We start from the raw sequence: 15,694 nt of genomic DNA, 5'->3' as shown, positions 1-15,694 counted from the left end.
ATAACATAGCTCAAATGAGATTTTTAACCATTTAGAGCCTGCCTGCTGTGCATACCCTGTGAAAATGCACCCAACATTTGACCAGCTGACCATAGATAAGCTAAACCATGGGCTATACAAGCCTCTAAGCTGCTGCTGGTCTTTTATAGTCCTCTGACCAAGAGACTCCCCATCTGTGGGCTGAGAGACTTCAACTGGACAATGAAACCACCACCCCTTTCCAAACACCTTCTCCCCCAGGTGTTCCCTTGTTATCTTCCCCTTCCTGGTGGTGGTCCCGCACTCTAGCCGCTGGAAGGAGTTATCCTTGATAGGGAAGGTGCACCTTTGTGCCACCCAATACATCTCATTTTGTGATGCCATCCCTCTGTGGTCATGACTTTATGTGATCAGTCCTGAAATCCCTTGATCTCACTGAAAATGCCCAGCACACTCACATGCATAGGTCAGTGTAGACTCCAGTGTGACATGAGCTCCTCTGAGAAGGGAGTGTGCACATCATCCTGGGGGTCCCAGCACCTACACAGGCCCTGCCCCCAGCAGCACCAGGCCCTTCCCTCCTGGAGACACAGGCAGAGGAGGTGATTTCTGACTAAGCCACCAAATAAGTCTCAAATTTAGCTGTGGCCCAGGATCACAGCTGAAGTCAACTATAGCTGTAGGGTAAATTAAGTATGTCCTAAGCAGATTAAATGTAATAGTAATACAAATCTATTATATTTTTAAGTGATGTGAAATATTTCAATATAAAAATGAGGTAAGGAAGAGTGGTGTTTCCAGATCTCAATTTATAAAAAATATTCTCTATTTGCAAACACAAAGTGCCTACTACCTGCAGTAACAACTTGGTGTATACAGTATCAACTCAGCAGTACTCACTACAACTCTGAGAGAGAGGCACGAAGCTTACTTCTACCTTAGAATGGAGGAAACTGAACCACAGAAAGTTTCAGTAACAAGGTCTCATGGGCTGTGACAGTGGAAATAACCCATGGGGGGTCTGTCTTCCAGACCTGAACTTCTGACTAGTTTGTTCCACTTGACCCTTGTTCACACTTCCATGTGTCCCTGCCTGCTCACAGCCAATACCCCTCCAGCCACAGCACCAAGATGTTCAATTTTGGTTGGTCATCATCCTCGCACACGACTGTTTCCACCCTAGCTGAACAGTAGAATCACTTTTTTTTTTAATGATGATGTATTGGTTTCACCCCGAGATGTGCTTATTTAATCAGCCTGTCAAGCTGTGATTTGGGGATTGTGCTAGTTTGGGAAGAGCACAAATCAGCTGAGTTATCTCTTGAGAACACTTCCCTCGAGGTTTAGGTTCAGTATGGAAGTTTGTTGAAGGGCAACACATTTCCAAGCCCTAGGCGCAAAGCAGGAGAGACCTGCTTTGAGAGAACTTTCATTTTGCTTGGGGAAAAGAAGATTAATAAGACAGGCTTGTGTGGTGTCTGATAGGTTAGGGGATATTATATTGCTGGGGTCTTCTTTTCAGGGCTGCTCTGTGCACAATAATGGCTCCGTTTGGGAAGCAAGTAGGTGCATAACTCAGGACTCACCTCAATAAGATGTGGGATGGTGTCATACGATGAGCTCCTGCCCCCAGCTAGCTCAACTCAGGGGCTTCACGGAAAAATCCAAGGAGTGTTCTTGGCCTGGAACAGCAGAGCTGCCCGTCTCTCTGGCCCCGCGGAGCTGCCCAGGGGCAGAGACAGGCTGGGGACTACCCCGTGGTTTACACTAGACGTCCATGATACTGTCCACCTGGTAGGCCAGGGTCATGGCACATTGAGAAACCAGCCAGTGGGGTGAAGGCCCCTGTTGTGTCACCATCAGTGCATAGATGAGACAGCTGATGTTGGTGGGAAGCTGGAATGAGTGGAGGTGAGCTGTGTGGAAGGGGCTGTGGAGAAAGGGAAGACAGAGAATCGGGCCGAGTCTCCCCGACACGCCATGGAGTGCAGACCCAGATCTGTGTGTTTGCAGCTGCATGGAGAAAACTACAACTTCACCAACAGACTAGACTTTTCAGCAACCAACTTTATTGTTTAAATATTTACAAATAATCTGTTGGAAAAAGTTTAATTTCTTACAAAATTCTGCATTCAGTATTCCCAGATCACCTTACTGTTTGCATTTATATGTCAGGTTTTTCCCCATAAATAGTTCTCTCAAAGTTCTGAATTATTTGCTGAATTGTATGTAAAGGCTCTTTTAAAGGGTTTTTCACCCCCGCAACTTAGCTTTTCTGAATGTGAAGTCTAGATGAAGTTTTCGCCACACTGATTTTAGGACTGCTGTCTCCTCAGTGTGAGAACCTTAACGTTGATTATGAAATGAGATCACTGAAGTGTCATCCTTATTTCATGACACTGAGCGTGTTTTGTACAGTCTGAATCCACACAGGTACCACAAGTGTGGCTCTATGAATAAAGGATTTCTCATGATCTTACACTGAATCACTTCTCCTGGATGCATGACTTGGTATTCCTTAAGAGCCTTCATCCTCTTACTTCCTGTTGTGGTGGTTATTCATTCCTTCACTGAGTTTTCTCGTGCACATCAAGACTGTGCTTGGCTGAATGTCTGTTCACAGTGATTAGACCTAGGGGCTCTCCCAAATGGAGTTTGCCCATGTTGTTTAACCATGAATTATAAATGAAAGCATTTGCACATTGATGGCAGACCTGGATCCTCCCTGATGCAAGTCCCCTAGTGTGTTTAAAGTTTAGAGCTGTTGTTATTATTGACAGTATGAGTTCTCTCATGTCATCTATGGTCAGACCACTGACTGAAGGTTTTGCCACATAAATATCACACATATGGACTCTCTTCCATATAAATTTGCATATGTCAAGTTGAATAAGGATAACCGAAGGATCTTCCCCATTGATTACAGTGTTTTCTTCGATGTGAGTCCTCTGGTGTGTTTAAATGTTAAAGCTACGGTTGAAGTCTTGTCCACGTTTGTTACATTTATAATACCATGTCATCTGAGGTCAGAATACTTACTGAAGGCATTCATAATTTTCTCTCCATTGTGGGTTCCCTCATGTCGTCTAAGGGCAGAACACTGGCTGAAGGATTTGCCACAAAGATGACACTCATACGGTTTCTCTCCAGTGTGAGTTCTCTCGTGTCGTCTAAGAGCAGAACATTTACTGAACGCTTTCCCACAGAGTTGACATTCATACGGCTGCTCTCCAGTGTGTGTTCTCTCATGCTGTCTGAGGTTAGAGGACTGACTAAAGGCTTTCCCACAGAGATGACATTCATATGGTTTCTCTCCGGTGTGAGTTAGATTGTGTTTTCTAAGGTCAGAGCTTTGAATAAAGGCATTCCCACAGATATGGCATTCATACGGTTTCTCTCCAGTGTGAGTCATCTCGTGTCTTCTAAGGCTAGAGCAATTACTGAAGGCTTTCCCGCACAGATGGCACTCACACGATTTACCTCTAGTGTGAATCTGCTTATGTTGATTAAGGTATGATTGGTCACTAAGGGATTTTTTACACTGTTTGTTGATACAGGGTGTCTTTTCCGTGTGAGTTAACAAATGTTGACTCAGTGTGGAGCTATGAGTGAAATCTTCTCCCAAATCATTACATTCGAAGGGATCCTCTGGAGTGTGAGATACTTGCTTTTGGGAAGGAGATAAAAGGCTATTAACGGTTTGTCCACATACATACATTCTTTTCTCTACACGTGAATCTAAAACAAAGCATTCAGTGAGAGTCTCCATTTAAAATCCTTCCGATATGACCTGCATACGCCTGATGTGTTACTCCCTGCATACACAAAGGCTTTCTCTTTATAGCCTCCCAGCTGCAGAGGTTATAGGCTAATTTTGAAGACTGCAATATGTTTCAAAGACTAGGCATATAAGCAATGTTTATACAGTTGCCCCTTTTTTTTAAGATCTGAGGTTATGGTTTTGAGCTCAGGTTAATCTCTGCACTAAATTCAAACCACCCATAACTTTTTGCTCAGAAATAGCTTAATCCCAACTTAATGTAAATCAGGCTATTGTGCTCAATTACTAACATTCCATTGCCAGGTCTTTAATTTGGATGACCAGGGTTAACACTCAGGAAACTTACCAGTGGGATGATTGTAGATGTGTCTTTCCTGCTGATATGCTGTGTGGCTAACATTTCTTTAAGGGCACTTTCCCTGCCTAAAATAATTGAAAAAAAAAAAAATTAGAATGCCATTAGGGGAATGAAAATGTTGAAAAGCTCCAAGACCTTTATGAGTATGTTTCAAAAATTGGTACTTCAATAGGGAATACTCTAGGAAACAGAAACACATTATAGGGCATTGACAATTAGTAAAGATTTTCAGGACTGAAATATGAAAATATTAAAATGGAGATGAGATGTTGGGTAGAGAGAGGGAAAACCTTCAAAGGGGAGGATGAGAACAAGAGTTATTATGTGAAAGTTTAACTTTCCCTAAAGCCCAAAAAAGATAATGGCAGTACACATGAATGTGACTGAAATATGTAAGGAATAATAACATCTAAAGAATTCTGCCCCAATGTCGTTCACCTACGTTTTAGAAAACCTCACTCACTTAACAAAATCTTCAGTTGATGTTTCTAAGTACATACTCACTCACTGACTAGGCACCTCCTCATGCTGAAGCACAGGCTGCTGCTGCATACCTGGACTGTGGCTTTGGAAAAATCCTCTTCCTTCAATCCACAGCTCTTCACCTTGGTCCAGCTGGAAAATCACATCTGATTTGCAATGCTGATACCCTGTTCATGGAAAAAAGGTGGATTTTGAGTTCTGTGCTAATAAAAGGGCATTATCATCAAGTTCAGGACACGCTACTGAGGAAGAACAGGAGACCACTGAAGTTCAGCCCAGGCAACAACACCATGAGCAGAGGAAACACTGAAGTACAGATCATGTGACCAAAATAGTGAAGACCTCTGGATGCTGATGTCCATGGCCAAGTTCGAAGACAGAACACAGAATCCTCAGTCTTTTAAAAAATGGAGAAATTAAATGTCTCCACAGTCGGTTGAATATTATCTTCAAACAGACGCCAGTAAACATAAGTCCCACAAGAATAATCAAGGTTTTGCTATTTTCTCTAGTCTGCTGTCAAGCCTCAGCATAGTGACTAGAGCAGAATATTTAGAAAATATTTACTCAATTTATTTATGCATTCAAAAACATTCATTGAGTTCCTGGGTCTGTTCTGAGTGTTAGAGATTGAGTAGCAAGAAAGACATTAAATTGTGGTCAAGACTACATTTTAGTGGGGTGACAAACTAGATGTAAGTAATATATTAAACAACTTTCTCTCATGTAGTTATAAGGTCTATGAAAGAATCAGGACAGGGAGTGGAGTGAGTATGCGGAAGCTGTTCTAGATACTTATCGACTGAATCAATGAATACCTACCTACCTACCTACCAACCTACTTACCTACCTACCTGCATACATACATAAATGTTGACAGACTCACCCACGGAGACCAGATGACTGATGTTCTCCAGCATCACATCTCTGAACAGCTTTCTCTGGGATGTGTCCAGCAGGGCCCACTCTTCCTGGGTGAAGCTGATTGCTACATCTTCAAATGTCACTGATTCCTAAACATGGATATTGTGGTTCAGACAGAGCAGCCCCTACTAATGTCCAGAGCAGGAGGGTTGATGTGGCAGCACTGAGGAAAGGGGCGGAGAAGCTGGGTGTACAGAAAGATCAAACGGAGTTTGGGGTTCCCATCAGTTCCTTCTCAGTGCTGAGCTGGCAACTGCTTTTCAATATATCACACAGATATGCACAGTCTGAATTAATAAAACTTTATTATAAAGGAATATCACACGAAGTGTGGTGTAATTAAAAAAAAACCTGGAAATCTGCCCAAAAAACTGGTAATTGTGAGTTCAGACATGTGATTAAAAGCTGCATTTGAAAATTCATAAAACTCTTCCTGATTAATTTCCAATAACTTATTGACACATCCAAGGCAAACGATAACTATGATTTGCCACCTTTTTTTTTTTTTTTTTTTTTTTTGCGGTACGCGGGCCTCTCACTGCTGTGGCACAGGCTCTGTATGCGCAGGCCCAGCGGCCATGGCCCATGGGCCCAGCGGCACGTGGGACCCTCCCGGACCGGGGCACGAACCTGCGTCCCCCGCATTGGCAGGCGGACTCTCAACAACTGCGCCACCAGGGAAGCCCTGATTTGCCACTTTTAAACCATAACTGTAGTTGTACCATTCCCCTAAATGAACTTCAGACTCATCTATTAAATGGTTTAATAACCTGTTATGAGTATTGAAAGATCCAATGAAGCAATGAAGTTCTCCTTACCTAAGTAAACATGTATTAAATACAAGCCTTAGTCTATTACTTATTAAAATGTCCAAGAACCTTGAAACCGTCTCCAGCATTATTCAGAAATGAACAAGTTTCATACAGGACTTGGTATCAACAGGCGTGGTCTCACTGAACTCTACAGAACTTGGGCGTTCATAAGAAGGTATGAGGTCAGATGGTCCAGCAGCACAAGCTGGAGGGACTCTGGGGTGGCTGTGCTGAAGGACAGACCCAGCCTGACCCGTCCCTCTGGTGGGAGGACCCCCACTCTCAATATTTTCTGGGACCTCAAACACCAGTCCTTACTGTCGCCTTTCTTTAGCTTGTCTCTCTGCTGAAGGATAACAGAAGCCTCTTGACTGGTTTTGATCTATCTAGTTCTTTAAAACTTTCCACAGGGTCTTAAATTTTACTCTATTCCTCCTCAATATGGAGCCACAATTAAGGAAATAATACTCCCTATACATTAATTCCAGTTACCAAAAATGAAAAAAGCGTTAATTTTCTTTTTAAGAAGTTCCTAAAAGAGCAAATATATTCTATCAAAACTTTAAAATTAGAAAAAAATAAATGAATGATCCCTCATGCCTCCTTTGGCCTCAGCTTCTCTCGTGCTCCCTTCACAGCTCACAGCCCGCACCCAGGACCTGTGAAGACAGGACTGACTGAACCCACCTGATGAGACCCTGGCCTCCCCATTGGACTGTAATGTTCTCCTCCTCCCTCCTCTCTATTCACCACAACCTTAGACCACCATAGCCACTAACGTGATTAACGACTGAATTATTCCCCAATGAGACCATGGACAGATTAGAGAAAGAAAACTTCTCTCACCTCTTCTGTAAATACACAAGCTTAGCAGAGGCTGGAATAAAAGAGTGTGATGTTAGGAAGGATACTAGTTATTAAGGAGTTCTTGACCCATGACAACCATCCCAGAGTCCTGGGGAAATTTCACTGGAGCTCAGATCCCTGAATGTTTCTTGACTGCACTTAGAACATCCATGCAAGTAAGAGAAACCTGCCCATCTGCTGTCAGCAGCAGTGTGTGCAATTCCAGCAGAAAGAGGCACTGCTTACTCACCAATGGCTGCATTGTCAGTAACTCAGCTGCGAGCAGTCTTTCTCTGGGTTTTCACTCACAGACAGTCCAAGCACTAAGCCGGCAGAGCTGCGGATGGAGAAGAAGCCATGAGACTCCAGTCCTGTGCACACCTTCATGAAGCCCCAAACCTTCACCTGGATGTGATGCCCAGTCTAACCGACAAACATGCAGTGCACACCCTACTGGAAACACACAGAGGCCTCTACTCCTCTCCCAGGGTCAAAAGTAAGAAGACTTTAACTGTGGTTGTTGATTTAAAAAGTAGAAATACAAATAACTTACAGACAAGAACATGGAAAGTATTGAGCTTCATATATTAATTAGCCTGTGGTACCCAGAGTTATTCAGTTCTCTCCCTGACTCCAAACCAGTGACCCCTGACCCACGCTGCACGTAGATTTTGGTTCCCACCTGCAGGTAAACACCGGGAATTCTCAGATTTCATTATTCTGATTTACACACTGGCAGGGGTTCCCCAGCATTCATGGCAGTGCTCCCTTAACTCTGTTGGATCTGACCCCCACGGACCTGGAAGTCAATCAACTAAAAGTCTGTTTTATGAGGGAGTTAACTTAAGGACTTATTCCACTTGGAGGAACCGTGGCACCCACCCTTCCGGTCTCGTCCTTAACATCCGCTGCTCCAGAAAGAAGCAGGGGTACACGAGTCATAGTGTTCCGGCCGTGGACTGTCTTGAGCCCTCTGTGTCAAGGATGGCTGGGCTAACTCCAGCTGATCATCTTAGTAAAGGGGTAGCTGAAACCCTTGAAATCATGTTCTGCATTAATCTGCATTAGCTGCAATATCCCTGCATTTCATTATACACAAACACACGTATGTGTATATGCATATATATATATATATATATATGTGCACACAAATATGTGCAAGAGACACACAGAGAAAGCATTTATAAAGTGTAAATTCTCCCCTGAAATACCAATAACTAAATATATTTCATGGGAAAATGATGATAATGCATCATAAACAAAAGCAGGATTAACTCACCCATTTGTACCTGAGGTCCAGAAAAAGAAAAAAAAAAAGTTTGTATCAAACATGACTTAGTGCTTGGATATTTACGTATATTCACTCATTTAGGCCTTAAAATAAACCTGGCGATTTTAGCTTGTTTACCAATATAACAAATGACATACACAGAAGAGGTCCAAAAAGTTAATCGTATAACAAAGTCACAGCTAGAAATGACACGTCTATAATTTTAATTTTGTTCTGCCTGTCTCCTGTGCTCATATTCCTTATGCAATACACATCATATCCAGGTTTTACCTGGAATACTTCCTCTGACATTAATCAGGAGCCCCAACCTGTAACTACAACCCCTCTGCCTTCTGATACCCCAAACTCAGGTCCTCCGCCACATGGGGACCCCCAATGTACTTGTTTCACTTCTCAAACATCGAGCCACATCTCTCTACACTTTTCCTGCTCAGTTTAATCCACACTTACTCATTTCAACAGGCACTTACCAAGACCAGAACATTTTCTATGTCCCTTGGACTATTAACCGGATTTCCCCATCAAAATCCCAATAGCAGGTGACTCCTTGTACCTGCCTTTTCCATGACTGCATCCGACACATACTACTACTAAGTGGACCCCTGTCTAAACACAGAATCACCTACTCCTAGTTGTTTTCAAATATATCTGGCAACTCTACTATGTTTGGCAAAGTAAAACAGAAATATTTCAAATATTTGCTCCATAAATATTTCAAATTGTCACCATGCCTTTTGAATCTACACTCTTCACATTTCAAAAGATGAGGTTATCTCCTACTACACATAGTGTATTAGTTTGCTAAGGCTGCTGGAACAAAGTATCACAGACTGGGTGGCTTAAGCAAATTTATTTTCTCACAATTCTGGAGGCTCTAAGTCCGAAATCAAAGTGAAGCCAGGGTTGGTCTCTTCCGAGGCCGCCCTTCTTAGCTTCCGGATGGCTGTCTTCTCCCTGTGTCTTCCCACTGGACATGTCTGTGCCATAATCTCCTCTTCTTGCAAAGACACCAGCGGAATTGGATTAGGGCCCATCCTAAGAACCTCATTTTAATTTAATCACCGCTTTTAAGGCCTAATCTCCAAATACCATCACAATCTGAGGTCTGAGGATGGCTTCAATATTTGACTTTTGGGGGCACACAATTCATTTCATAACACAGACGGATTACATGATGTGACAAAGTAACTCGGTTCACCATCATGATAGCTACAGATATTCCTACATTCCTACCCCTGGGTTACTCCTTTTCTCCCTTCAAATTGACGGGTCATGCTGCCTCTAGTCTAGCGTCTCCAGCTGAACTCCTTTCTCTCCTGTTTTCTTGTTCTACTTTACCGGACACCTGTCCATCAGTCCCCTCATCAGTTAAGCTCATTATGTCTCTTTTTACTTGAAGCAAAAATCTCCCCTGAACCTATTTTTTCTCAAGTCCCTGCCCATCTATCCTCCCTTCACCATCAAGCTGGAAGTACAGCCGTCAGCCCCTCATGTCCTCCTCTCCCTTGACTTGCAAAGACCCTCAATGTTTATCTCACGCATACATATTGTTAATATCACCAAGTATCTCCCCACAGATAGAGTCTTCCTTGAAAACAAAAGTTGAAACTTGACCTCCTTTCCGGAACTTTTTCCTAGCCTAAACTGACACCTCATTCTCCTGTCTTCGATCTACTCTGTCATCAGTCCTCTGCAAAGAATTCCTCGGTCCTACTGGAGTGTCTCAAGACTTAATGGGAGCTCCTGTTCTCCTCTCACACATTTATTCAATTGCTCTCATTTCTTCTACTGCTACCTCTGTTGAAAATGGCCAGCTTCTTGTCTGGATTCCATTTCTGTGCTATCATCTCTCCTTGCAAACTTACATACACCTAAAACGAAATATTTCTCAGGACAACACCTCTGCCCCTCCAAATACAAAAATCACTCCTCCTCTAGTCTTCAGTCTTAGTTAACAGATCCACCAGACATCCTGGCATTGATGTGTGCATGACCTGGCTGAGCCCACACACATACTGCTGTTATCTCTACAATGGGGGACTGGTATCAACCTTCATTTCCACCCAGTCCACACACACAACCTTCCCACCCATACACAATTTATGTCAGCATCAGTTTAAATCTCAACTAGCAGGAGACTTTCACTAAACTCCAACCAAGTTAAACCTTTCCCTTCCCCTCTGCCCTAACTTACACAGAACTCTACCACTCCTTGAGGCCATTCACCTAATTAGTCATTAGATATTTATATATGCTCTGCCCTCCCAGTGGTCTAAATCTACCTATACATGGTAAGATTAGGCAAGTTCACCTCTGACCATTACATATGAATTATAAATACAGAGAAACTCTATGTCCACAGTAAGGAAACTTGCCCCAAGTGGCTGCACTCATGTGATCCATCATTTCCTGATTATAAACTCTTCTGAAATAACGGAGTCTGCCTTTCCTGACAAAAATTCTCTCTACTACTTACCCGAACCCATGGAAAAGCCAAAGAAGCCAACTCTTTATTGAGGATGCAGTCACCACCCAAACGAACTCAGAGATTCTTTCTCTCTCTAGATAAACCAGCTTTTCATGGCAAGCCCTCTTTGTAAGCAGCTGATAATCTCATCAATCATGTAAATCGAAAGACACACCCTGATTAATTTGCATGCCAAGTCAATGTAGATCTAATCAAGGCATGCCTTTTTTTTTTTTTTTTTTTTTTTTTGCGAGCGGGCCCCTCACCGCTGTGGCCTCTCCCGTTGCGGAGCACAGGCTCCGGACGCGCAGGCTCAGCGGCCATGGCTTACGGGCCCAGCCGCTCCGCGGCATGTGGGATCTTCCCGGACTGGGGCACGAACCCGTGTCCCCTGCATCGGCAGGCGGACTCTCAACCACTGCGCCACCAGGGAAGCCCAAGGCATGCCTTTTTTAATCAAATATTTTCTCACTAATTAGGTAAATCACATATATGGAATTAAGGAAAACAGAGATATCCTTTCATTCTTTTTCTAAAAATGCTTTATTTTTTTAGAGTTGTTTTAGGTTCCAAGCAAACTGAGCAGAAAGTACAGACAACAAAGTCTATGGATAACTCTTATGGAAGATCTAAGAAGCCCTCTACCCAAACATGTCATCAATATTGATCACATATTAGGTAACAGGAGTATTCTTATAATCTTGCCATTTATTCATTTGCCATTATTATTATTAATTTTTCTTTTCTTCTGGCCACAGCACGTGCGGCTTGTGGGATCTCAGTTCCCCGACTAGGGACCGAACTTGGACCCTTGGCAGTGAGAGTGCAGAGTCCTAACCACTGGACCGCCAGGGAATTCCCTCATTTGCCATTATTATTGTCACTTTTCCTTTCATGAAACCAACCTGGAAAGGATTCATGTGACTTAACAAAAACTACGCAGCATATAATTGGTTGAACTACGTTTCACGCTCACGTGTATCTGGCTCAAAAGTCTGTTCCCTGACCACAGTTTCATGTGAGTTATGTCCTCTCATGTGCAGGTGAGGGCGGTGAGGATAGGCCTGAGTTACACGGGGGCGTCGCTTCCACCACCTGGCAGGCGAGTGTGGCCTGGAATTGAAAGTGACCGCACAGCGTAGCAGCGCCTCCTGCAGAAGAGCCCCGGCATCCTCCCTCCCCTGGCCTGAGGTGTGGACTTCCAGGAGCTGCAGGACTTGGAATCTGGCATTCTGAGGCCAACAGAGAGGATGTTAGAAGCAGAGAGGAAGTCTTCAGTGCTGGGAGGAATATTTTAGTTCCAGTTATAGCAGGGAATCCATCCTTTCTAGTTGAGACAATACTTTGGTTGTTGAGCCCACTCTCATACTGAGCTTCTGAAGATGCTGGGTTACTGCCTGCAGGAATCCACCTGACGAGAAGGAGTTCACCAGTTTTAGGCTGTGGAGTCAATCAACTTCAGAGACAGCCATCATGAGCCCCTAGTCAGGCACGAGGGGAATGTCCACCAACTCCAGGAAACACAGAGCCTGCAGCCTGGGCAGGTTCATCATCTGCCTGCCTTGGAAGGTAAGAAGAGGGTCCAGGACAAGGTTGTGTTAGAAAAGCAGTGGAGAGAAGTCACTTTCCTTGAAGATCCGTGACTCTGAAATTTCACAGTTGTATAGTTCCACACTTGTGAGGACTGGGCATTGGTGATCAGGAATTTCCTCAAGTATAGAACATGCAACTAGAGTTCAGTTTGGTGAGGGTACCTCTTCCCAGCTTCCTTAATTAAAGCTGGAATGATTTCAGAAGGCTTTATGCTTCAGATCATGTAGAGCCCCACACTCAGTGATTGGAACCCTGCTCTCACGTGTCTCTGGAAGAGATGCCTGACAACCGGGGCCTCTCCCTGCAACACCCAAGCATTCCGATGATCAAAGGACAAAAATCAACCGCGTTCAACCTGAATCAGGGAGTGGAATGACAGATATTCAGGGCCCCTGGACAATATCAAAGCTCACTGAGCCATCATATATACCTGCTCCAAGGAGCCCAGCATGGGTTTTGTGTAAGAACTGCCATGCCCGGTTTACAGCAGAGACCCTCAAGCATTTTCCCAAATAGAGGCCATACGTACCTTGTAAGGTGTCAGGTACACATCTCCATAGTGCAGAATGTTCAACTAGCATCTTCCAAAGCTTACAAACTCTGCAGAGAGAAAACTGACATTGATCTCGGAAACTGACGCGAGCCCATGGTTTCCCCTCCGAGGCCCCTGCTGTCCTCCTCCGTGACCACAAGGCCAGAGAGTGGTTGGAAGCCCTGCTCCAGTTGTGCCCCAAGCTCTTATCCCAGTGTTTCCGTTTTAGTGCACTTGGACTGGGTCCTACGTTCTACACCCCTCAAACACCTGCCTCTACCCCAAGCTCTGAGGTACCTGATCTTCAGAATAGTGAGGACGCCCCTCCCCCAGACATGGGTCCATACCTGGAAATGTGAATCTTCTCTGTAACACACAGGAAGGAGAATGTCTTCAGCATCACAGAGACAAGTAGTGCCAGGGTGGTTCTCCAGCTTTGCTCTCTGCCAGTTGTATGCATGCACTCTGATGAGGAACTGGAACCTTCTAGGGTGAGTTGAGGGGACTGAGGATCTAGAGGGTTATTTAAATGTCTGTGGGTGGGTGGGTGGCGTGATAGCTGGATTCTGGGCACTGTTTCTTCTTATTTTCCTCTGTGAGTCACCCAGCAGGGAGGAGAGTACTTTCAATCAGATCTGAAAGGAAAACCCGAGATTAATGCAAGGATCCGATAACTGGGGAAAGGTAGTCAATATCTAGGACAGTTCACAATCTCCAGAAGATACTCCATAAATACGGTTTACCTACTGAGTTATCGAGAGCATATGGGAGAATCCAAGGACAAGGAAGGAAAATCTAGGAAGCCTAATAAGGCACTGTCCGTGGGATTACGTTAGGTTTTGACTTCAGGGCAGATTTAAATTGAAACATAAAATATTTTTTTTTATCTTGAGGATTTTTCTTCTAAGGACATCCAGGGACATCCAGGGAACCACGATGCACATGAAACAGAACAGCCCTGTGAGTGGGAAGGAATGTACCTAGGTATCACTGTGCTTTGCCCACACTTCCAAATAGAAGGCATCAAAGAAGGTCATGAGTGGATGAGAACTGTAAATAAAAACAGCCCCTCACTACAAAAAAATAAATACCAGGTCCCACAAACTTTCCAGATGTCCTGTGTTAAAGTCATTTCTTTGAGCCAGGAGGAGTTCCTGCTATTCTCTCCAAACTACTACCATGAACTGATGTGGCTTAAGGAGAACTGAACTCAATGAAAATAACTTGGAAAAAATAACCAAAGCAGTAACTATTAAAAGACTAAAGCATAAGAGAGGTTGGGGTAAAAAAAAATTGAATATTAATATTCAAGGAACCCTATGCCTTGGAGCAAAACATTATTTAAAAATTATCCAGGGGCTTCCCTGGTGGTGCAGTGGTTAAGAATCCACCTGCCAGGGCTTCCCTGGTGGCGCAGTGGTTGGGAGTCCGCCTGCCGATGCAGGGGACACGGGTTCGTGCCCCGGTCCGGGAAGATCCCACATGCCGCGGAGCGGCCGGGCCCGTGAGCCATGGCTGCTGAGCCTGCACGTCCGGAGCCTGTGCTTCGTAACGGGAGAGGCCACAACAGTGAGAGGCCCACGTAATGCAAAAAAAAAAAAAAAAAAAGAGAGAAAGAATCCACCTGCCAATGCAGGGGACACGGGTTTGAGCCCTGGTCGGAGAAGATCCCACATGCCGCGGGGCAACTAAGCCCATGCACCACAATTACTGAGCCTGCGCTCTAGAGCCCACAAGCCACAACTACTGAGCCCACGAGCCACAAATGCTGAAGCCCACACGCCTAGAGCCCGTGTCTGCAACAAGAGAAGCCACTGCGATGAGAAGCCCGCGCACCACAACTACTGAGCCTGCGCTCTAGAGCCCACAAGCCAGAACTACTGAGCCCACGAGCCACAACTACTGAAGCCTGCACGCCTAGAGCCCGTGCTCCGCAACAAGAGAAGCCACTGCAATGAGAAGCCGGCGCACCGCATCGAAGAGCAGCCCCTGCTCGCCGCAACTAGAGAAAGCCTGCACGCAGCAACGAAGACCCAATGCAGCCAAAAATAAATAAATTAATTAATTTAAAGAAAACTATCCAATAAGTTTAGTAATGGACTACAAACTATTAAAAACCCTAACAGAACTTCAAAGCGTAATTACAAAAATGAAAGACATTATAAGACAACAGAAGAAAGAAAAATGACTTGACAGAGCTCCAAAACTTCCAAAGTAAAATAAATTAAGATTTATTAATAATTTAAGAGAAAAGACCACAGTGGGAGACAAGAGAAAGGAAAATGACAACGCTAAAAAGTCATTAATTTACATGGATGACAGGCTTTAAAATCAGCAAAAGAAAAAAGAATTAAGTAAGGATTAAGTAAAAACTACTGAAAGGCTTAGAGAGAAACTGAAAGATGTGAAAGACATGTCAACCTATAAAATCCATGTTAATGGTAAAGATAACAAAGGAAATGATATGACAAAATAATGTTATGATTTAATTCAATAAAGAAGTATTAAAACATACAAAAAAGGAATACATAGAACAATACAGTATAACAGAGACAGAATGCAGAATGATGGTTGACAGGAGACGCGGAAGGAGGGAACAGGAAGCTATTTATTGTTTAATGGATTTAG

At 43.9% G+C, this 15,694-nt stretch overlaps 1 protein-coding gene across 1 annotated transcript; it reads right to left on the bottom strand.

The window, feature by feature from the left end:
- Window positions 1–2,125: 2,125 nt before the first annotated feature.
- On the bottom strand, window positions 2,126–13,697 carry LOC309977516 (uncharacterized protein). Its single transcript, XM_082863628.1, has 7 exons — window positions 13,414–13,697; window positions 13,064–13,134; window positions 7,434–7,520; window positions 5,488–5,614; window positions 4,673–4,768; window positions 4,107–4,183; window positions 2,126–3,646 (listed from the first exon to the last, which is right to left on the bottom strand). The coding sequence occupies exons 3-7, from the start codon at window positions 7,443–7,445 to the stop codon at window positions 2,996–2,998; spliced, it is 963 nt and encodes a 320-aa protein (XP_082719754.1). The 5' UTR covers window positions 7,446–7,520; window positions 13,064–13,134; window positions 13,414–13,697; the 3' UTR covers window positions 2,126–2,995.
- Between the last annotated feature and the right edge of the window lie 1,997 nt (window positions 13,698–15,694).

This window comes from Leucopleurus acutus (assembly GCF_964270905.1).
Source record: "Leucopleurus acutus genome assembly, chromosome: 21".
Classification (NCBI taxonomy): Eukaryota; Metazoa; Chordata; class Mammalia; order Artiodactyla; family Delphinidae; genus Leucopleurus; species Leucopleurus acutus.
Note: the sequence above shows the minus strand (reverse complement) of the source record. Positions and strands in the feature narration are given on the sequence as shown.